Raw genomic sequence first — 23,350 nt, forward strand, 5'->3', positions numbered from 1 at the left:
ACTATTAAAAATTAGAAGGCACGCTCATAGCGTCACTCATAATTAATTTATTCATATTATTATAAGTACAATAATGATTTAACATTTTAGCATTCTTATGAAAATTTGTTAGTTTTACTTAAAATCTACGATCTGTTACAATTTATTACTGAAATTCATTTAAGTACTTTTCACTACCCTTTCTCTACTAATTATGTGTCTGTGAGTGACGTAAACTTAGTTCAAGTGGAATGTATCATTAATTATTATGAGAAATTGTTGAATGCGTTTGAAAGAATTTCGTAACATTCTTCGAACAATAAAAAATTAAAAAATATATGGAACACACACACACACATATATATATATATATATATATATATATATATATATATATATATATATATATATATATATAGTATATACAAATAATTGTCTTTACTACAATTAAATGTATAAATGATACATTCAACGCATCTTGCACAGTAAATACTATAAAAACATACCATGGATACGTAATGTATTATCAAATTCTGCTAGGAATAATTCAAGTGTAATCTTTTGTGAAAATTTATTGCATTCGTACCTAAAAAAGTTATTACACCAACAGTATTAACTGCTCGAGTGTAGCTTTTTAATTTCGTAATTGCAACCGATAAAAGATTTTACAATTGTATGAATAAATATAACAATAAACATGGGACATCTAATAATATAGGCCATGAATCGCGAACACGACAGATAAATCTTAATAAGTTCTAATCAGATGAGAAACTTGAGAGATTCGGTTCAAAGTAGATGGATACGTAATTGTTATTAAAATGACAAATATCGCTACTCAAGAGCAACTCAGTCTTTGCCAAATAATTCATTTTGAATGTCTGCACAAATTTGAATCCTTCATTCTCTTATTAAGTTTATTTATTTCATCTTATATCGTTGTTCTTTTTGTTGGAAACTTTGTAAAACATTACATTAATAAAAAATATTAGAAACTATTATGTTAGTATCAGAATTGTGATGCACTATTATCATAACCCCTTTAGGATGAATTTAATGAACAATAGTTGTAAACAATAGTAACACTACGTACTTTTAGTTTTCTATCTTAAATTACAATAGTTGGGCATGTATCGTCAAATTACAGTGTACAAATTTCATTTATCTGCCATATTTATATGCCGACATTATATGAACGATGGAAGCAAATGCAATAAAGAAATGCACACAATATAAAAATAAAATATATAAATCTCTCTGATTTTGCTCTGTGTTTTCCAAACATAACGTGGAACGTTTTTGATTTATTCCTAATAAATATAGTAAAGCAAAAATAAAATAAAATAAAATTCAATAGTAAGAGAGTTCAAACAATAAATATGTATACTAAAAATATTCAACTTATCGCTTTATATGTACACCAATAATAGTATAATTTCAATAAAAATTTGATCGCTACTTCCAAATATAAAATTTATCACATTAGGAATTATATTCGCAACGCTGTGTAAAACATCATTTCGTGGACAATTTTTGAAAAATCTCCAATTAGGTATACAAAATCTCCTTATTAACATTATAAATGATTTTCTCCCCTTGTAATCAATACAGGCAGATACTTCGTAATTGGAAGCATTAAAAAACAACGTATTCGTATTATGATCTTATGTATAGTAGTGTATCTGGCAATAATGGATGAATTTTGAAGTGTTTGTAATTTCAGTGGTAGCTTGTTGTCTTTGGATGAACCATGTGAGAGATGATATGCAGGGCAAAACTTCTAATTTTCGAGTTTAGCGGATATTTTTTAGAGGAAACGCGAAGTAGGGAACATTACCTTATATAGAGAATAATTTTATATTCTTACCTAATCTATGATGATCTAACATTGTTAAAGAAGCTTCCTACATGGATAGAGTTGAACCCCGCCAATGATTTCCGAAGAACATGCCAACAAGTTTAACGGGCAGTCCATTAATTATTCATTATTAAAAATACTCTGCTGTTTATATGACAGTGTCTCTAAAAAAAAGTTTTAACAGCTGCTGCTTTTGATCGATCTCGAAGTAGTCTGTAAAAGTATAATTTTTGCAAATATTCGAATACATTGAATTTGGCATTTTTCTTTCTTTTAGTTTGTCTTTTTCGTACTGGAAACAATGATGGGAGTTTTCATGGTAATATTAACTCGATCGATCTGAACATAATATGCAATATACATTCAGATAATTACACACACGCACACACATGTTCGCTTTGCATATTATATAATATTATCTACTATTTAAATTTATTTGCTTAAATTTCAAGCAACATTTGTATAATTATAAATCATGCTAAACTTTGAAACTTATATCAAGCAGAAAAATATGTTATATGCCATTTGTATTGCAAGTTTAAGCAGTTAAATGTCACTTGTAAAATATTATACATTCAAGAGAGTATTAAAGTTATAAAAGGATATGAAATCATTACCTATCTCGGGGAACGAGAAAAGTATGGAGAATCATTAGAACATTTGGCACGAACGTACCGTGCATGCCATTCAATGAAAAACATCTGTTGCGATATATCCGTTAATTATGATAACGTAATATTGAAATATATTCGAGTTCTTGACCAAATTTCCACCAGGATTTTGTGTAAACGTTGCTATTACATTTTACTATATAATATTTTGTTCAGTATTCTATCTTACATATTCCAGTCTGATTGAAATGCCACTGAATAATATTCTTATTTTCTACATGAAAAATACCTTGAAAGATGTCTTTATCGATGGTGCGTAGTTTACTATCGGTATTTTAACATTTCAACATTTCAAATGAGTGATAAAATTGTTATACTCCCTTGTATAAACTTATTCAAGTCAGGCACGAATAAAACGCCGTAATCTGGCTCGAGCGCTTCGAGCCCAGCCTTTGTGTAACGATAAATTATTTGGCAATGTTTCGATGTTTAACATAGGCGGACAGTTCTGTCATGTGCGTTGGTTACTGTACGCCAGCCACCGAGCATCATCGCTTTCATGAGTTAAATAACGGTATCCCACCTTCGATTCTAATTCTCGTAAGTCACACCATGTTTGATAATCCTGGAAAAAACGAAGTGGAATTACAACATCCTCGATGCTTGTGTTCATTTATTTACTACCCGACGCTTACTTGAAGCCATATATGTTGTAAACTTTTGTCTACAGTGTAACGTTTCCTTTGTTTTACTTGCAACAAATTATTGATCAAATCGATTGCTGGAAAAACATATGTATATATATATACAATATATATATATATTATATTTCGATTGTATTTAGTGTTAAAAATATGTGAAAAACCAAAAGAATTTTCTCATAAATTGGCAATTCTATACCATCGGATGAAATTTCTTGCCAAGGAACAGGTGGATACATGAAAGCAGCATTCTGAATTTGTTCATTGATATCTTCTTCCTCGTTGAAAGGGAATGTACCGCTTAAAGATACATAAATAATTACACCGACACTCCACATATCCAAAGATCGATTGTAACATTTGTTTCTTAATACTTCTGGTGCTAAATAAGCGGGTGTGCCAACGACGCTTCTTCTGAAACTTTTCTCGCCTATGATTCTAGCGAAACCGAAATCGCACAGCTTCACTTGAGTAAATTCACTGTCGCTGCTTAACAACACATTTTCTGGTTTCAAATCGCAGTGAACTATATTCTTGCTGTGCAAATGTTTCAATGCTACTAATATTTGTGTAATTAGGAATTTAGTGATTCTCTCGCTGAGGCGGCCACGTTCCGAGCTCAATATCATTTCTAACATATCTCCCTTCAGCTTCTCCATGACCACAAATATTCGTTCTGTGGTCTCAAACATCCGTTCTAGATTTACCACACCACTGTGGGAAAGATTTTGTAGAATAGCGACTTCATTTTTCAATTGTGCTTCTTGCTTTGTTGGAAATCGCAGCTTGTCGATTACTTTTATAGCAACTGCCCGACCACTCTTACGATGAACACCTCCATATACAGTACCAAATTGACCAGAACCTAGTACTTCATCTGGAAAGATCTCATATAACTGAGACATGTCTGTGACATTTTCTTCTGGTTCTGTAGTTTGTTCCTGGCCTAAAATAATAATAAGTTTATTATCAAATTTCTTAGAAAAACACGTAAAGTCGGGATACACACTGTTCGATACAGTCGTCACAGGCATAAGTGCTTGTCTAATACTAGTTTCCCACGATCGAGCTACATGTGCTCCGATACCACTTTCTGGAGGAGGAACTTGACTACAATTATCTCTATACGAAGGATCTTCTCCAACATAATACTCAACATTGGCAGTTTTCAACTCGAAACAATGCATCGTGCCTGTAAACATGAGTAACATATTAGCAAATTGAAAGACAATTAATATTAATTTCATTAATTTAATACAATAAAAACTTGTGCAAAGCTTAAGTCGGTACTTGATCGAGATGTTTTTGCAGCTTCGATTGATATTATCTCGACCAATGGAATTTCTTTATAATATTTGGAGCTGTTTTCGCTTTGAAATAATGTGATAGCTTTTGTATCGAGACGCCAATAATGCTTTTTTCTCTGAAAATATTAAAATACAGTTTGGAAAACTGATTACTGTACAGTTATCTTTACATAATGCGTATATAATAATTATCTACCATCGAATCACGATTTGTAAAATGTACCATCCAACCTTCTTTTAGAACTTTTGAACCACGTCGTTTCGTGTGTTTTACACTTTGCACTATACGCATTAAAGGTATGTTATTGCTTGGCGTGGAACTGCAGCTATTAAAGTAAATATTGTATATAACAAAAAATTAACGCTACAACACATTCGTGTACCTAACAATTGAACAAATCTAACTCACCTTGATGGTCTTGATTTTTGACACTCGTCATAATTAGTATCATCGTTGCTTGGAACTTGTTCCTACAATAATAATTAGTAACAGTTAATTAAATGAATGCATTTTTCTGTTTTGTTAAATCAGTGGCCTACATAAAGTATTAATGTTAATACTTTATAGCATTATAAAGGAATTTTACAGAATAATCTTCAGGTGTTTTCGTTTCGTCTCCAGCAAATGATGAATGTTGTGGCGGTGATGGAGACTCGGCATCACTATCACCATCGCCTTCTTCGTTCCTTCCATCGCATTTACCTTCTGGTTCACTGCCTACTCCGCTATCTGGGTACTCATTACCTGTATAACAATTTCCATTAACACAATAGTCTTTTCTGTCAACTATTTAGGTCTGCCGAAAGTTCTATCTTCTTAACTAACATTTATTTTTGTTTACTTCAGAGTGTTGAAAGCAATTTGGATCGATAAGGACAACAACTAAAATAAAATCGTTCCCAAGTACATGCATCGTTTGGGATTTGCTTAAAATACTTATAATTTGTAAAATTAGTTGACAATTGCTATCAACTATTTCTGTACCATTCAATTGAGGAAAATAAGAAGTATATGTATGAAAATAATGTTCTAAAGGAAAATACGTACTACTGATCTAGAAAATTGTACTGATTACAACAAAATCATGGTTTTTTGCATTAGGAAACACAAAAATTCCTACATTCAATAGGACAAAGGGAGCTTAATTTACTGTAAGTTTAACAGGTAATGGCAACAAGTAATGGAAAAACAGGTTGTAATAGAAAGTGTGAATTTTGCATTACGATGACATCAGGATACATGCGTTTCTATGCAAAGACGCAAGACAGAATGAGGAACCAAAATGGGTAGGGCTACAATTACTTTTCGCATTCTTCAGACTGCACCTTCGAATTATCATGAAATCAGATTTATGTAGATCTCTTTCTGAAGAAATACTTTCCATCGAATTCACATTACTCGTGTAAACTACAATTTTACGGAATTTCAATTAAAAATCATTTCGATATGTGGGAAGAGATCAGAGATTACATATTGGCGATCTCAACTTCGATTTTTGCGGAGTAGTATTTCGAATCGCGAACGAGCAGAACTTTCCGGTAAACCTAATGGATATCAAAGCAAGTAAGTAAAACCTGTATTGTCTCGTGTATTTTCTCCGGTACAGTCTTTAGGTATTTTTTCAATACACTTTTTGTGTGCATTGTACTGACAATCTTTACATTGGAGGCCTTGCTTAAATAAACCTCTCAGCAATTTTTTACAGTGTCCGCATACAGTTGGCCTAGTGTATGTGTGCACCACAAATGTATGCGGAATTTTTATACGGGTCGCAAGTTCTCGTTCGACCCAAACTGGTCTTCCTCCCAGTGAAGGAGAACGGGATTGTTTTGGAGCCAGTATACTTGGTATTGTCTGGACATAGGAGATAATTACAATACACAAAATATAATATCAAGATGAGAAAAAAGAACTGAACAGGTCGTATGTTAGGCGTTACAAGAAATCCTACCAAAGTACTATTATTTTGGCTCACGTTCAGCATATTATTTGTACTATGGTTATCGTCGCTGATGCTGGTCAAACTACTGGTAGACCCTTGACTCGGAGATCTTGGTACATTCAGCATCGCTGAACTACGTCGTCTCTGATTGGCATCTTGTGAGCAATTATTAGGTATTTTAACAACGCATCTTTTGTGATAATTCATCCCACATCCTGCACAATAGAAAGCTCTAAACTTTAAAAGCTCCAACTACCATGGTTATCGTGTTATTGTATTCTTTAACATATTTACCTTCACACTTTAAACCTTGCCGAACAAGACCAAATAACATTTCACCACAAAAATCACAAAATGTTGGAACCTTGTACGAATGAACGGTTAAAGCATGAGAACGAATGGGAACTTCTTCATTTGGCACTTGCGCTGAATCACGAGATATGGAATTAATTAGCTTGCGAATAAATAGATTTTCTGGTTTGCGATATTGCACGAAGTCATAAAGAACATTTTAACGGAAGCAATCATTTTGTCGATAAAAGTTTATAAAGAAAGATATCTCTATAGAAAGAGCAATATTTACCAGTCAAAACAATTTCTACCAGAGTTTCGTCAACAACTTCTGTTGTATTCGTAATAAGCTGCAGTATATTGTTAGAATTATAATCGTGCTTGAATAAAAGCAATCGTTCGAATAGGTGATTTAAACCATGCTCTGGACATTTGGCATTTATAAAATCGCAGGCAAATTCCTTAAGAGCCCTAAGAGTTAACGTGCTGCTATCGACAGTGACAGTGTCACGAGTCAAACCAAATTGAAATAAAAATGTTACTTCTGGTCCCTCCATGTTATCTATATTATTATCTGTGCTCTGCAAATATATTTATAAGTTAGTTTTCCTTGAAAAGAGCAGGACATAAGAATTTTCTCTCTCTTTTAAATTATTAACAAACACTAAATTGTATACAGTCTTATTTGTATCTAAACGTTATCTTTCTCCAAGAATTCTGCTATTCAAAATTCATTGTGCAAATTTTATTTCTAATCTGAACTTTATTCGTTGTGTAGGATAAACGATCGACAAAACCAATTAATTCAAAGTGTCGCAGAAAATATTAATAAACAAGCGGTCTAACACTATTAAAGCATTCGTAAATATCTTCGAGAGTTCTAAATTACACTCAGACCATATGAATTTCGTATGAAAAAAACGAGGAAAAAAAGAACGGTAGTCTACCTATGTGTATAGTGGCAACTGTAACGTTTACTTCATTTAGACAATAATTGTATTACGTACATATCGGTAAATTGGCAGAAGGCGCTGTTTATCTACGTATGTAATCGGATTCTTATCAATCAAATTGACACTGATGAAACATAGTTAATGTAACAACAGATCCCACAAGTGTCACCTAGGAGCGTCAAATCCATGCCTGACACACATTCGTCGATGACATTTTACAGTTATCTCCAGGTGACCGACCCACCTTTGCTGTACACTTCTACCTGTTATACAGTACTCTCGCGATATTAGCTCAGGAACTGATATACAATTGTATGTATGTTTCCCTAGAAGTTCTTCAATCAGTAGTAATATTAATATGATTCTCGTGCCATCCTGGCGCATACAATCGAAATATTAGACGACATGACAAGCGATGAACGTTCAAACTGGATCAAAGTTACAAGCAGTTACGAGTTTGCATCGTTTGCGCGCCACTGTCCAGAATCCAGAATACGTATGTACCAGGAAGCCTATTAGGTACCTGTATGTACATACATGTAATTTATGTATAATGAACATGTTCAAAATTTGTCCCATTGTCGCCGTTGAAATAGAATTTTTATAATTCCATTACATGTATGTATTCCTAATTGCACGATGTTTGTTTATTTATAATTTTAATGTACACAGAATCGACATTCAAAAATAAATTTTTGTTCAGACCGAGAGAATGTTCATACAATATTAAAATAACAGGAAATTGTTATTTAATGTTCCTCATTATAAAGTGTTGTAGTTCAAAAATTCCGACCCGAATTCTTATATATATATATATATATATGCATGATGTACACCTATTGGTTGGTGTCAAGGATTCTGCTGGCGAGTGGTAGAATTGGATAATGCCAATGGATTCCAATTGTAATCCATTGGTATCATCCAATCCCATTCGTGAGGTCTCCCCTCCACCACTAGGAGCAGATTCCGAGCACCGTTGCCGTGCATTCCATTTCGTCAACTCAAATGTCACGTGATTCCATCCATGACGTTCGGAGAGTCAGTTCAGCAGAGTAGGGGTAGAGGGCAGTCTGATAATCCGACGCGACGCGACCAATCACAAACGTGAGAGTATTCTTGGCAACCGTGCTGCCCTCTACCGCTACTCATCCGAGACGTCATCGATGGAGTTGCGTGATCATTAGAAGGAATGCACGGCAACGATGTTTCCGAGTGTAGCAGGGCACGAGCCCATTCAGCCACACTGGGTACACTGTACACTGTATGTACATTGTTTCGTACTTCGCCTGTGACATGCTGTCATTTATAACTATACACGTGGTGGAGGTACAGTTTTAAGCAACGTGAATGCATTTATGAATGTTGTTATTATAATTTCAATTGTATAGAGAAAAATGACTTACAAACTTTCGGTCAACTCTAGAAATCCGCCGACAGGTAAGCTACGTACAAATCATTATACAACTTGCAACTCGAGAAATTGTATTTCAAAAGGTATTCATAACAGATGTCAGTGTAGTATTGGTAATTTCAGTTTAAACTTTGCTTTCATCTATATTTTAAATTTTGATCACACATTAACTATTGAGAATAAAGTCTATTTGTTCGAAAATATATGTAACGGAATATCTGATGCAATGCCTGTTAAAATTAAGTGTACTCTTGTATGAATGAAACTCTAATTATCATATCAATGTACTTATTAGATTCAATAATATTAATTCGTATGTGTTTTATTTATATAGACACCTTGATAGTAGTAGAATTAATTAATTCTGAAAGCAAGAGTAAAATCGATGTACTTTGGCGCGATGATTGGACGAAGAAGGAAAATGTTCAATTAATGGATAGTCAGAATAAAGTGTTAGCAGAAACAAGTAATGAAGTAGGTCGTTATTTTGCTAGAACTACACACATAAATTTATATGGTATGTATGTATATAGATTTAATCTTCCATAATTTCACATGTTTCATTGATGCATATATTCATTTATTATATATTTACATCTATTGTCACCTTTGTTTAGGAGGTACCGATCCTCTTGAAAAAACTAAAGTCGATCATTGGCTATCCTTCGTGATTGGTTCTTACGGACGCGGTCCATTAAAAGAGGATCTGCTACGTTATTTGGATAATATATTGATGGCAACCACTTGGTTGGTTTCTAAAAAGTTGACGTTAGCCGATATCTCTGTATTCTGTATGCTTTTGAATAACGAATTTGTAACAAAGTTTGAGAAACAATTTGTTAATATAAACAGATGGTACAGGCAAATACTTTCGCTGCCTGCTGTCGCAGAGGTATTATCGTCGATTAAGAAGAATACAAAAATGATCGTTGTTAACAATGTGCAATCTGAAAAAGCTACTAAGAGACAAACTGGCCAAAGAAAACAGGAAGGTAAATTCATTGATTTGCCTGGAGCAGAAATGGGAAAAGTATGTAATATATTTTTATAATACGCACAGAGTATCCCAGCTAAAGCTACACTTAAATATCTACCTTATTTATTGTTATATATACGATGAAACTCCTCGGTTCAATAATATAACTTTCTCATGAAAAATATTTACAAGAGGATAAATAAAGCATATATTTAGTTCCATTTAGCTAAAGTATCTTACGGATTGTATACATTGTCCATTTAATTTGTTTAATACATTTTTAGAAATCTATTTAATCTTATGCTAGGTTGTAGTACGTTTTCCACCAGAAGCAAGTGGATTTCTGCACATTGGTCATGCTAAAGCAGCTTTGTTAAATCAGTATTACGCGGATACCTTCAAAGGACTACTTATTATGAGATTCGACGATACAAATCCTGCAAAAGAAACTCTAGAATTCGAGAAAGCTATTCTGGAAGATTTAGAGTTATTAAAAATTAAACCTGATCGATTTACACATTCGTCCGATTATTTTGACTTGATCTTGGAGTATTGTACTAAATTAATAAACGAGGGAAAAGCATATGTGGATGATACTCCTGCTAATATAATGAAAGAACAACGTGATCAAAAATTAATGTCATCGAATAGAAATAATTGTAAGAATTAACGCCTTACAGGACGAAACAGCCTTATCGTTAGATTTTCACGAATTTGTTCTTTATTTTAGCAATAGAGAAGAATCTTCAACTATGGAACCAGATGCAACAAGGGACTGCAAAGGGAGAAGAATGTTGCGTTAGAGCAAAAATTGATTATGAATCGGCAAATGGATGTTTACGAGATCCAACGATATATAGGTGTAAACCAGAGCCTCATCCTCGAACTGGAACAAAATACAAGTATATGAGTTTTTATTAGATATTAAAAAACAAACAAAATTGTGTCATATGTTAATAATATTTTCATTTTTCGCTAGAGTCTATCCAACGTATGATTTCGCTTGTCCCATCGTCGATGCTATAGAAAATGTTAGCCACACTTTACGTACAACGGAATACCATGACAGGGACGTCCAATTTTATTGGATAATCGATGCTCTAGGCTTGAGACGTCCTTATATATGGGAGTACTCACGTCTGAATATGACCAACACTGTACTTTCGAAACGAAAATTAACATGGTTCGTTGACGAAGGTCTCGTTGACGGATGGGATGATCCGCGTTTTCCCACAGTAAGGGGTATTTTAAGAAGGGGAATGACTGTCGAAGGGTTGAAGCAATTTATAATTGCTCAAGGGAGTTCTAGATCTGTTGTTTTCATGGAATGGGACAAAATATGGGCATTTAACAAGAAGGTTATCGATCCGATTGCTATCAGGTAAGTTGATCTCGAAATTTTCTGCCATAAATTTTTCTTTAAATAAAAGTGGTTTTTCTTTAACTCGTACTCTCTCTCTCTCTCTAGGTATACTACTTTAGATTATGATAAGCTTATACCAGTCCATATAGACAACGTGAAGGAAGAGTGGCTAACAGTTCAGAATCATCCAAAAGATCCTTCTAAAGGTACCAAACAGGTATTCACGAGTTCATTGGTGTACATAGAGAAAGACGATGCAGATGTGTTGGTTGAAAATCAAAATGCGACATTCATCAATTGGGGTAATATATTAATAAGAAAACTTGAAAGAGATAGTACAGGCGTTAAAAAAGTACTAGCGCAATTAAATTTGGAGAACAAAGAATACAAGAATACATTGAAGATAACGTGGCTATCGGTACCGTCGCATAACAGCGACAATGATATTAGTAAAACTAGTCCAATACCGTGCTACGCTGTGTATTTCGACCATATCATAAGCAAGCCAGTTTTGGCAAAGGATGACGACTACAAAAATTTCATTGCTAAAGACACAAGAGTAAGTTAAGAGTATGAGCAAATTAATTTTATAACTGCAGTAAACAAATTTTACTAGTTCGATTAGTTTTGGTATATATTTTATTAACCCTTTGCACTCGAGTGGCGATTCTAAGACGCCATTAAAATTGTTTTATCACGTTACAAAATAATTTTAATATTATTTGTTTATATTTGCATGAGTATATTTTGTTATGTTATGTTTGCATTGTATATAGTTGCACGAGTCACAAAATTCGATTTCATATGTATAAAATGCACTTGGTTATATAAAATGGAAATACTATAAGTCAGAAAAACTACTTTGGATGTTTTACTTTAGATCGAGATACAAATGATTGGCGAACCGGAATTGAAGCGCGTGAAGAAAGGAGAAATTATTCAATTGCAGAGGAAAGGATTTTTCATATGCGATGTATCTTACGCACTCGCTAGTCCATTCTCTTCCAGGGAACAACCTCTGATTTTGTTTCATATACCGGATGGACACAGCACCAATACAACAAAAGCTGCATCTTCTGCACCAACAAATACGGTTAAAGGATTGTTGCAGAAACATGTGTGCAATATTTTACAATTTTATAGTTATAATTTAACGATGCGTGTTTCTTCTTAACGTCCTATGTGTTTTCTTCTCAATATAGGAATTTGTGCAGAATGCCGACACGATTATTGAGAAAATTGTTGCTCAAGGTAATAGAGTGCGTAACTTAAAATCTCAAAAAGCAGATAAAGCTTTAATCGATACAGAGGTGAAGGTACTTCTAGACTTAAAAGTCGAATATAAAGCGTGTACTGGGAAAGATTGGAAGCCAGAAATAGCTCCAAACAAGCCATCGCAAGCATTTCTTAACACGAATCAAACTACATTGACTAATGATATTACCCAACAAGAAAGTAAAATCCATGAATTATTGATCAAAGTAAATGAGGAAAAGCAACGACTTTCTTCTTTGAGAGCAGAATACAAAGATAAAGTGGGTATCGATTGGACGGGTACATTTGCCAAAAATACAAAAGAGTTGAATGTTGATCAACTGTCAGTGAATATACAGAAACAGGGAGACAAAATAAGGCAGTTGAAATCAACCAAGGCAGACAAGAGTGTCATTGATCAAGAAGTAAAATTACTACTCAAACTGAAGGCAGATTACAAAGATGCAACTAATAAGCAATGGCAACTACCCATCGCTGTAGCAAATACGACAGATTCTAATATTGATCAATTATCGGAGAATGTACAAATACAAGGAGATAGAGTGAGGCAATTGAAAGCTTCGAAAGTAGAGAAAAACGTAATCGATCAAGAAGTAAAGTTACTTCTTAAATTAAAAGCTGATTACAAGACTGCGACTGGCCAAGAATGGAAATCAGTCGCTACTACAACTGGTACTATCGCAGATAAAGGCGAATCTGCTAATGCTGTTGCTCTAAATTCGAAAGATGTACAAAAGCAAGGAGACGAAGTAAAACAGTGGAAAGTGTGGGGAGCAAGGGAAACCGTCCTCGGAAAAAAGGAGAAACAACTTACTGCTACTCCACCATTGGATGTCGATAACGAGGAAAAGCCAAAAATTGAACAGCTCTCGAAAAATATAGAAAAACAGGGAGATAAAGCGTCGGATAAACCAAATGCGAGCTTGAAAAAGACATCTTATATCCCCAAGACTAAGAAACAAAAGAATATTGCTAGCGAAGGTGCAAAAGATGCGGATAATGGAAAAACTGGAACTCGATTGGGAATGGAAGTGAAAAAGGAAGAAAATTTTTTCGAGTGGTACTCTCAAATTATCACTAAAAGTGGGATGATCGAGTATTACGACGTGTCCGGTTGCTACGTCCTTCGTCCATGGAGTTTCACCATATGGAGAATGATAAAAGATTACATGGACAAGGAAATAACAAAATTGGGAGTTCAAGAATGCTACTTTCCAATTTTTGTGTCACGATCGGTATTGGAAAAAGAAAAGACGCACATAGCAGACTTTGCACCGGAAGTTGCGTGGGTTACAAAGTGTGGGGAATCGGATTTAGCGGAACCAATTGCTATCAGACCAACATCGGAAACTATAATGTATCCAGCCTACGCCAAGTGGTTGAAGTCCGACACTGAACTTCCCTTGAGACTGAATCAGTGGAACAACGTGGTGAGATGGGAATTCAAAGATCCGAAACCTTTCTTACGTACAAGAGAATTTCTTTGGCAGGAAGGTCATTCTGCTTTTGCTACCAAAGCCGAGGCGGATGAGGAAGTATATACAATATTGGATTTGTATGCCAGAGTATACGAAGATTTATTAGCGGTCCCTGTCGTTAAAGGCCGTAAAACAGAAAAAGAGAAGTTTGCCGGTGGGGATTACACTACCACGGTTGAAGCTTTTATTTCAACGAGTGGTCGTGCTATACAAGGAGCAACTAGTCACCATTTGGGGCAGAACTTTTCGAAAATGTTTAACATTCAAGTGGAGGGTGCGACAGAAGTGGATGAGAAGTCGTTCGTTTATCAGAATTCATGGGGCTTAACTACTAGAACAATAGGTGTTATGATAATGGTATGCGAGTTTTGCTTTACGTCTTCCAATATAATATCTTTTGGTTATCAAGATCCTGTTCGATGAAATGGTCACAATTATTGTAGGTTCATGGCGACGATAAAGGTTTGGTACTCCCACCAAATGTAGCCTGTATTCAAGTTATCATAGTACCTTGTGGTATTACAGCTAATACAACGTCGGAACAGCGAGAACATTTATTCGCTGAATGTAATAAGTTGTTGGATGAGTTGTCAAAAGATAAAACTCTTCGCGTGAAAGCCGATTATCGTAATAATCGTACTCCAGGTTGGAAATTTAATCATTGGGAGTTGAAAGGAGTACCAGTTAGGATCGAATTAGGTCCCAAGGACTTGGAAAAGGATCAAGTGACACTCGTACGTAGAGACACTTGCAAGAAAATAGTTGCAAAGAGGCCCAGGGTACTTTCTACGTTAGACATTATATTGGCCGACATACAATCAAACATGCTTGAAAGGTAAGTCCATAAACGTTTTATACGCTGTAAATTAATATTCCAAACAGTTATACGACAAACAATTGGTATGTTTGTTTGTTTGTTTTTTTAATAGAGCCAGGAAGAACTTGAACGAACATATTAAACGTGTTGAAAACTGGAATGATTTTTGTTTGGAACTAAATAAAAAGAATATACTATTGTCGCCATTTTGCGGTGAACCATCTTGCGAGGATAATATTAAAGCTGGTAGCGCACGGTAAGCATTATTCGAACGAGAAATCCTATGCATGGTACTGATTTTTAACTTAATGCATATACATGTAAATGTAACGGTGTAATTTGGCATTTGTAGCGAGAACACGGAGGAAGAGCCTGGAGCGCTTTCAATGGGCGCTAAAAGCCTTTGTATACCATTCGAACAGCCAGTCTCGACTGATGTTCTTGCTAAACAAACATGTATCTATCCTAGTTGCCAGACTAAACCGAAATTTTATACACTGTTTGGTCGCAGTTATTAAAATGTTTTTATAAAGAAGATTCCCGGCAATTGTCTCTCAAAGCATTTTAAGGACACCTGTGTTTTCTACAATTTTGTGTATGTTATTAATAGCAGTTCTATTGTATCATATTAATATAAATACATATTCATCGCTTGAATTCTACTTCTATTTCAAAATCTCTTCTTGCTACAAACATAACAATTGATTAAACTTTAAAAAGCAATTAATTGTGTTTCTCAATGTTGTCATTTGTTTGCTTTTTTTTATGTATAACGTCGATATAGTAGATGTTACTGAACAATTCTGCCCCCCCCCCCTCCGCATACGGGGTTATTTTTGTATGCTCAAATCCTGCCATAATCATCCATAATTAATTGTTTTTCGACACTTTCGGCGACCTCTTCGATTATCCATATCATTGTACATGCCAGTGATAGTGGTGCCTCCTGAGGAGAAAAACTGAAGCTCCGTACAGTGGTAAGACGCTGAAACTGTTAGCCAAAATCAACGGTCGGTAAATTATCGAGTAGTTTGAGTGTTTTTCAGTTATACCAATTGTTGCTGTAAAAACATCTGAATGGAGTTTCAAAATATCACCGCTATGTATATTTTAGTCGAAATGATAATAAAGAAGAAAAAATAGATGAATGACAAGAAAAGAAACAAGAACTTCGATGAACAATGCGTAGATGAAAATCAATAACAGTCCAAGTCATTTCAGTTGTCTCACTATAAATAAATATCAAGATATAGAGGTATTATACTTAACTACAAACGATATCGTACTTATATACATATTTATGTTATATTGCTTAAATTTTACTACAGATCTGACGAGTACTTTCATTGATGCATTAACAAATATACAATGATAGAAAGATGCATTAGAAACAAGTATGAATACCCGAGCAAACGAAATCTTTTATCGGGTGAAGAGTGAGTAATATTCAAGGATTCATAATTCTTAGACAATTGAAAATGTCAATCTATCCCATTTGTAATTTAGCGAGTATGATAACTAATTTTCATAGTTTTGTAAATGGTATATGCGTATATATATGTCCAAATCTTTTTTTTTACAATATTTAAATGTACTATTATTAAAGAATTATAGGTACTACGTATAATAATCGTCTACTGCGTAACAAAACGTATCAGTTTCAGGAATGCTTCTCAATCGTACGATTAAATCAATACTTTAAAAATCCTTAAGTAAATGTACATGTATATATATATATATATGTAATTGTATTACGTTATCTATCGACGAAACGTTTCTCGAAATGACAATCGATCCACTTTACATTATATTTCAGGTGATCCAGTGAAAAATTGTTGAAATGTTTTGTAATATCTGCAGATATAACCTTGTTATTGCTTTTCACACACACACACACACGCGCGCGCGCGCGCGCGTCATCACCTTCGTTTACGTAACTGTTCAAATTCTGTTATTCGATTTCCAGTCAAAGATAACGAAAAATTCCCAAGGTGCTTTGAGTCGTCCGCCATTGAATTTACAGTATGTTTGTTCGATGCACTAATTCTTTCGCTTATATCATTGCATTCCTTCAAGAGACCCACTTCTCCGATTTTTCGTTCTTCGCTTTTTCTTTGGTCTTTCGAAAACAATTGTGGATTAGTGTCAATAAAATTTTCTATCTTTTCCAAGTCGATGCTTATTTTAAGGTGGATTTTGTTTCTGTTCTTTTTCCTGTTTTTAAACTTACTATTTGTACAAATTGCATTTGTTGCATCAAAAGGATCGTTTTTGTTAATACTTCCAATACTTTCAACCTTTGGAACATTTTGTTTTATACTGTTAATAGTCCAAAAGCACTTGTCGTTCGCGTCTGCGACAAGCTCATCCGTATCATAGATATTTGTGATATCGGTCGTTAAATTAATGTTTTCTCGATTATGCCATTGGTTATCCTCTTCGATCGTTTTCGACACGGAATTTGTCGCATTACTGTTCTCGCATTGATTATTACCATTATTTGTCAAACTTTTGCACGATATTGGATCCAGATTTTCTTTGGAGTCGTCACGATAACTCTCGGACTGATCGTTAACAAACACGCTGTGCGTATCTCTACTTTTAGAGATAGGTGTACTGCTATATAGAGAACTCTCGGGTTTCAAAACCGAGGAAGTTTCACCGAACGCTTTAATATACTTCTGCTGAACTGTCTTCCGTGCGGATACATCGAATTTATCAGTTCTTTTCGCTACGGTGGAAGTCTCCATATTAATATTTATAGAAAACTTATTATATAAGATCATCTGCAAGAGAAGGCAAAACTTTATGAATTATCTCAATAATACACCCATCCTATCAAAATCATAATTCTAAACATATTAAAATGGTAAAGAGTACTAATTCGTTCAGCGATGTTATTATCATATTATTAAAACTAAATTACTAACCATAAAATTATTCGAATTGCATACACGAAACTTTAAATCACATAAACGTATATATTCCGGTATCAGTCGATAGTGATCGCTTTCACTGTTTCTGTCTCTTCTTTGGTTGATGCTACTCGCATTTGTTTTGTGATTTGAAACGGCAGCCCTGGAATTAAATAAAATTTTGATCGAAGCTCTTATACACTTTGGTACTACATACTTTTTTACAAAAACTCGTGTTTTTGTTTTTTTTTCTTTATTAAACTGGGGATCTACAAGGACCACCCAGTAACTATTTGAAAACAGAAAAAAAGATTTTGATTCGTTGAACTGTGTAATGAAACACAATTAGCGATACTTACATCTCAATATTGGTCTGCAATTTCCGTTGATTCGTTGTTCCCGATTGCAACGAGTCGATTCGTTCATTAGAGGCGAGGATTCTGTATCCCGATCTGGCAGCAGCAGCAGGACCGGTGCCTGCATCCGCGTCACACTGTTAGAATTTCAAATTATACACTAAAGGAAAGGTACGGGGAGATTTATAGAAGAATACACGATCCCCGTACCCTACTTTCAATCAGGATTAACCCTTAAATTGAAATGTAATTTCGCTGCTATAAAGAGATGTATAGATGACAGAGAGTGTTCTGTTTAACTGGAAACGCAACTACGTTTTCTAGATACAGATTAATTATTATTACGACAGTCGTTCAATACGAATGAGGACATAGTTTTCTTCCTCTTCGAAACAACTCCCGCAATAATAATATTTTAATGATTCTAATACTGTAGACGGTGTACGGGATATTGTAGTGCATTTCATCTTCAAAAGTACTAAATATACGTATATGTATGTGCTTTACACCATGCATTTAATTGCATTAATATTTACACTGATTATGATTCCGCGTAAAGCATATATTAAATCGTATTACTTACATTTCTTACACCACTACCAATATTTCTCGCTTCAGATATTGGTCCATCACCATTCTCAATGTTTTCTTCTTTACGTTCCGACAACGTTGAACAGGCTGCATTATGTAATACCGTTGACATATCTTCTTTAATCGCATAGTTTACGTTAGGTATTTGAATATCAGAATTCGCATTTTTAACAGAATGCTTTTCCACTCGGGACGGTAAATGGTTAGCGACATTATAGTCCCTACTAATTCGCATTGAGTCTGTATCAAATATCGAAGCTGAAGTATTATTTCGAAATACGTTAGACTTCGTACTGTTCTTAATATCTGCACGTTCAAGTAACGATTTCGTCTCGTATTCGTATATGTTAAGACTTCTTCTGATCTTTTTAGATTTATCTTCCGATGCATTTAACGAATTCGTAATAACATTGTCAATTGTTCTTTTCAATCGAATTTCAAAATCATCGGTTTTTGAATGCGAAGAATGAGATTTTGGATTGATTTCCTGTTCCTCGTTAACGGATACACTTTCAAATTCTTCGTGTGTTAAGGAAATAATATTGCTAATTCTAATATTAGAAAGCGAGTCATTAGAATTGCAATCGCTTTCTACGTTTAAGTGTATCGTATCATTCGAATAGATTGCTTTCGTATCTTGCAAATTTTGTTCCTCCAGTCTGTTGGATCCTGGAACACTTAAATTAAATTTATGATTTTGTTGTCCATTGTCCGGGTGTAACACTTCTTTCCTAAACGAACTAGAACTCTGCGTTGTATCATTTTTTTTATCTTTAAGGATATCATTTTCTAATGAAAAAGCATTACTCCGCACAGGTGTATCAATATCAGCAATTAATATTGTATTATCTAGTGTACTAGTCGATGCATTCTGTAATACACAGATTTTCATCTTAGTATACTAAAGTTACGCTATGTGTAATTGAGTTTCTATGAATTCATACGTTTACCATTTCATCGTCGCTGTCGATCATAATAACATTATTAGTTGGGGAAACTGTTACAGATTTGCAGCATTCAGTTTCCAACTTGATATCTTTTTTGGATAAGTTCGATTTGTACGATGAAGCGTTTTTGTTATTTGCACATTCTTCTACGCTTATTTGATTTGAGCTCATATTTGTTTTCTCAGCATTATGCTGTCTGCCATTCCTCTTCTTTAATCTGCCAAGCATTGAGGTACACTTATGTTAACGTAAAAAAGAACTCAATATAACGAATACATTTATTCTGATAGAGAGCGAAGCACGTTTGTACTGACTCTTCCATTTCTTTAGCAATTTGGTGTTGTTGCCTTAATTTAAACGTTCGTGGACCAGGACGTAACTTAATGGTAGGTGGTACTTCTTGTATCTCGATAGGTATCAATGTATCTATTGTGTATGGCACAGGCAATTCTTTACCAACAGAAATGTCACTGTCACTTTCATCCGAATCAGTCTCGATTGTCCTTGAATAATGAAAAGCATACATTAATTTCCAGTTAGACTCATAATAATATATCGTAATTACTTTCAGTTATAATAATGGATGAATAAACGAGAAATGTAGACTACATACTGCAACATGCTAAGAGGTGTGTCTGTGTTGGCAATTGGTTTGGATTTATCTGTAAATTAACGTTACAATGAATCACCATTGTACTAAGAACAAAATATTATTTATTAGTAATTTACCTAAAATAGAAATACATTCGGCGCATTCCCAAATAGGATTACTCCATTTAAGTTGTCCGCACGACATATGAATTCCTTGAGATCCACAAGTTCTACAGAGCACTAACTCCCATTTTCTATTACAAAACGTGTTGAAGATAAAAAGATGCGATAAGAGAAATCGTGTAATGAAAATAAGAAATATATTTTTACTTACGCATTAAAGCTGGTATATTTTCTACCTTTAGGACATAAACAGATTAAAGCGTCGCATTGGTCGTGTCTGAACAAAAGTTCTTGAAACGCGTTCGGTTCAAGTTCCCAAGAAGCATCCCTGAAAAGAAAAACATATCGGTTGTAAACACAATTTATCGAACGTACATAAAATCTACCAAATTTATCAACTTACTGTCTAGGAATAAAAATACCATATTCTAGCATTGCTTTCTGGAACTTCTTTTTATCATTGCACAATGGACACTTAAAAAAGTAACCAGCACTCATAGCAAGTTGCTAAAACATAATGTTTGTCACTGGGTATGCGGTCCTACATGCTTAAAAGGTTATATAGAATACTCTAAGAATTGGTTTTTCATTAAAAGATTGTTGACTTACTTGAACACATTTTCTATGAAACCATGTATTTTTTTTACAACACGGAGCCCATATTGTATTAATTGTATCGGTTGGATTTACATTGTCGTAACATATGTAACATTTAATATCATTGATTTGCTCTAATTCATTCTTCACCTTTAAATCTATTTTTTGTCTTGGTCTATGATTTTGACAATACGACCTACAAAGTAATATTTCCATATCTAAAGAACATTGATCTGTAAATAAGAGAACATTAAACGCATACCTAAATTCACCAAAAAATTGGTTCAAGGATCCAGCCCTTAGCCCGCAAGGATAATGAAATATCCGTTTACACTTGGAATTACAACATCCTAAAGTAGCACCACTTTTTTTACAATACGAGCATACCTTTGAAAAAGAAAAATATATTCAAATGTGTTAATGAATTATATTAATTGTGCAATGTGTATATACATATACATATAGTATATACACCCTGTACACAGTTGTATCATTATATTAAATATAACATATTTATTATATTTCTTCATAAGATTAATTACCAAACGTTTTCCTCTGCGTATCTCTTTTTGTATATCTGATAGTAAAAATCCCAGAATACCATCATTGTCGCGTCCTTTCTGTTCCATATTTGATGATAATAACTATAAAGTATATTATGTATTCGAACACGATAATCATGAACATACGCATTTATGCACGATGAATAAAATTATACAAAATACATACTAAACAATAATAATGCGTGACAACATCGCCGTGTTCATAAAACTTCCCATATTCTAATTCATTGTCGTCTGGTAGTCCACAGAAGCAGCAGATCTTTTGGTTAAACAACTTACGTTTCGACATTGTATTCGCTTAAAGATACAACAAATAAGTTTTAGTAAAAAACATTAATATAACTGGCATTTAAACTTATAGAAATTATTATTTGGAATTTTGATAAAACATTTTGGAAACCTTATCTCTCTCTCTCTCTCTAGGGTTCTATAATACTAGCATTAATTGAAAAATTTTTATGCAATTTGGATCATATTAGTGCACCAAACACAGTAGCATATAATAATAATAAATAATCCTGTTCGTGCTTTTCACATTTCTTTAGTTTGTATGTCTTGCGTGAATAAATACACTTGAATAACATACAAGCAACGTGAAATATTCAAATTTCTAAAATTGTCTGAATGCTTACCTGTGATATCACGGAAGGTCTAAGCCAAATATACCGAAATATTTACAATATGTACATGCGTTCGATGTTCCTTTGAAGTTTGTTTTTTATAGATGCATGTTCATGAAAGGTTCAATAGCAAAGTGTACGCGACTGTTGCAACTCGCAGAACGTTGACAAAGCAAATAATCATAACGGCGAATTACTGTATTCTACGCGATTTTAAAACGTGTCTCTAAGTGTTCTTACACATGAATAATTTTAATTTATGTATGTGACAATAGGAAAAAAGCACTTGAACTACGATTAATTATTATTTAATGATAGAATTCTCATATTTACGATTTAATTAATAAATCTACCTCTTTTCAGGAACCAGTACTGCGCGGGAAAAACTTCATGGGAATGTTTATTATGAGTTACAACTAAAAAGAAAAAGAGGTAAATGTGAACATGTTTCACTGATAATACGGATTGTAATAACAGTGCTAATAGACTGAATGAATAGGATTTCTTTCACTTTTCTCACTGGTCAACTGTTTTTTTTGGCGAAAACTATGATAAAAACAACCACCCACACAGAAAATCATAAACCACTAAATATGTATGTATGTATGTACGTACGTATATACATACATACGATATGTAATGCACAACATCTGCATGAACGACGTAACCGTAACGGGTAACGAGTGTACTTGAACTTGGATGTATTGTACTGGGGACCAGGGGTCCCAGTTTTCACCCCAAAATGGTGGACGGGTCCCTGGGTGGGGATACGACGCGACATAACATTGTTACACGATGCGAAAATCGTGCGACGAAAGCGACAGCTGTCGTGTGCGTCGTGTCGTACCGTGCCTCGTAATAGGTCCATGGCTAATGACTAATATAATTAATGTTATACGATTTACGTGCACCATTCACCATTAAAGGGCTGCAAGCTCCATTATTTTCCTGACAAATTTCTCTTGTAAATGAAATCAGTAAAATAAAAAGTTTTCATTACGCTACTCAAATGTTTATTTTTTTGCAATTTATTAAAACTATCTTTTATATTAATTTATTTACAAATCTGCTAATGAACATATAT

At 34.0% G+C, this 23,350-nt stretch overlaps 3 protein-coding genes and 1 long non-coding RNA gene across 9 annotated transcripts; 2 read left to right on the top strand and 2 right to left on the bottom strand.

Annotated features, from left to right (window-relative positions):
* Positions 1-27: 27 nt before the first annotated feature.
* PKD (serine/threonine-protein kinase D3) lies at positions 28-8,308 on the bottom strand. 3 transcript variants are annotated; one of them, XM_033482970.2, is made up of 13 exons: positions 7,888-8,308; positions 6,983-7,271; positions 6,694-6,825; positions 6,409-6,614; positions 6,032-6,311; positions 5,044-5,201; positions 4,866-4,927; positions 4,653-4,782; positions 4,440-4,572; positions 4,159-4,341; positions 3,349-4,095; positions 3,144-3,229; positions 28-3,073 (listed from the first exon to the last, which is right to left on the bottom strand). In XM_033482970.2, exons 2-13 carry the CDS (start codon positions 7,245-7,247, stop codon positions 2,960-2,962), a joined length of 2,496 nt encoding a protein of 831 aa, XP_033338861.1. In that variant the 5' UTR covers positions 7,248-7,271; positions 7,888-8,308; the 3' UTR covers positions 28-2,959. The 3 variants fall into 3 exon arrangements, with proteins under 3 accessions (XP_033338861.1, XP_033338860.1, XP_033338859.1); XM_033482969.2 differs by having other exon boundaries at positions 7,638-8,308; XM_033482968.2 differs by having other exon boundaries at positions 7,698-8,306.
* A 526-nt stretch (positions 8,309-8,834) lies between these two features.
* GluProRS (Glutamyl-prolyl-tRNA synthetase) lies at positions 8,835-15,625 on the top strand. Its single transcript, XM_033482608.2, has 12 exons — positions 8,835-9,080; positions 9,389-9,571; positions 9,672-10,084; positions 10,338-10,689; positions 10,761-10,932; positions 11,010-11,411; positions 11,499-11,952; positions 12,274-12,510; positions 12,596-14,503; positions 14,590-14,981; positions 15,076-15,219; positions 15,316-15,625. The coding sequence occupies exons 1-12, from the start codon at positions 9,038-9,040 to the stop codon at positions 15,479-15,481; spliced, it is 4,866 nt and encodes a 1,621-aa protein (XP_033338499.2). The 5' UTR covers positions 8,835-9,037; the 3' UTR covers positions 15,482-15,625.
* A 618-nt stretch (positions 15,626-16,243) lies between these two features.
* LOC117227412 (uncharacterized) lies at positions 16,244-23,077 on the bottom strand. 4 transcript variants are annotated; one of them, XM_033482610.2, is made up of 16 exons: positions 22,894-23,077; positions 22,620-22,682; positions 21,813-21,943; positions 21,626-21,727; positions 21,346-21,470; positions 21,096-21,279; positions 20,890-20,993; positions 20,698-20,814; positions 20,502-20,617; positions 20,386-20,434; positions 20,087-20,275; positions 19,776-19,989; positions 18,818-19,696; positions 18,238-18,371; positions 17,894-18,041; positions 16,244-17,749 (listed from the first exon to the last, which is right to left on the bottom strand). In XM_033482610.2, exons 1-16 carry the CDS (start codon positions 23,045-23,047, stop codon positions 16,883-16,885), a joined length of 3,576 nt encoding a protein of 1,191 aa, XP_033338501.2. In that variant the 5' UTR covers positions 23,048-23,077; the 3' UTR covers positions 16,244-16,882. The 4 variants fall into 4 exon arrangements, with proteins under 4 accessions (XP_033338501.2, XP_033338500.2, XP_076378071.1 ...); XM_033482609.2 differs by having other exon boundaries at positions 22,882-23,077; XM_076521956.1 differs by having other exon boundaries at positions 22,836-22,973.
* Positions 22,396-23,270, top strand: LOC117227416 (uncharacterized). Its single transcript, XR_013033434.1, has 2 exons — positions 22,396-22,527; positions 22,630-23,270. It is a non-coding gene; the product is annotated as an uncharacterized LOC117227416 (long non-coding RNA).
* The last annotated feature ends 80 nt before the right edge of the window (positions 23,271-23,350 follow it).

This window comes from Megalopta genalis, chromosome 5, assembly GCF_051020955.1.
Source record: "Megalopta genalis isolate 19385.01 chromosome 5, iyMegGena1_principal, whole genome shotgun sequence".
NCBI classification, from domain to species: domain Eukaryota; kingdom Metazoa; phylum Arthropoda; class Insecta; order Hymenoptera; family Halictidae; genus Megalopta; species Megalopta genalis.

Coding starts and splice junctions, on each gene's coding strand:
- LOC117227412 (XM_033482609.2), bottom strand. CDS start 23,047: ATGTCGCGTCGTATCCCCACCCAGGGACCCGTCCACCATTTTGGGGTG. Junction 21,728..21,812: donor TCACGCATTATTATTGTTTA/GTATGTATTTTG, acceptor TATACTTTATAG/TTATTATCATCAAATATGGA. Junction 18,372..18,817: donor TTGGTAGTGGTGTAAGAAAT/GTAAGTAATACG, acceptor AAATTCTAACAG/TGTGACGCGGATGCAGGCAC.
- PKD (XM_033482970.2), bottom strand. CDS start 7,247: ATGGAGGGACCAGAAGTAACATTTTTATTTCAATTTGGTTTGACTCGT. Junction 6,312..6,408: donor GCCAAAATAATAGTACTTTG/GTAGGATTTCTT, acceptor TCCTATGTCCAG/ACAATACCAAGTATACTGGC. Junction 5,202..6,031: donor AAATACACGAGACAATACAG/GTTTTACTTACT, acceptor ATTGTTATACAG/GTAATGAGTACCCAGATAGC.
- GluProRS (XM_033482608.2), top strand. CDS start 9,038: ATGACTTACAAACTTTCGGTCAACTCTAGAAATCCGCCGACAG. Junction 10,933..11,009: donor CGAACTGGAACAAAATACAA/GTATATGAGTTT, acceptor ATTTTTCGCTAG/AGTCTATCCAACGTATGATT. Junction 14,504..14,589: donor CAATAGGTGTTATGATAATG/GTATGCGAGTTT, acceptor CAATTATTGTAG/GTTCATGGCGACGATAAAGG.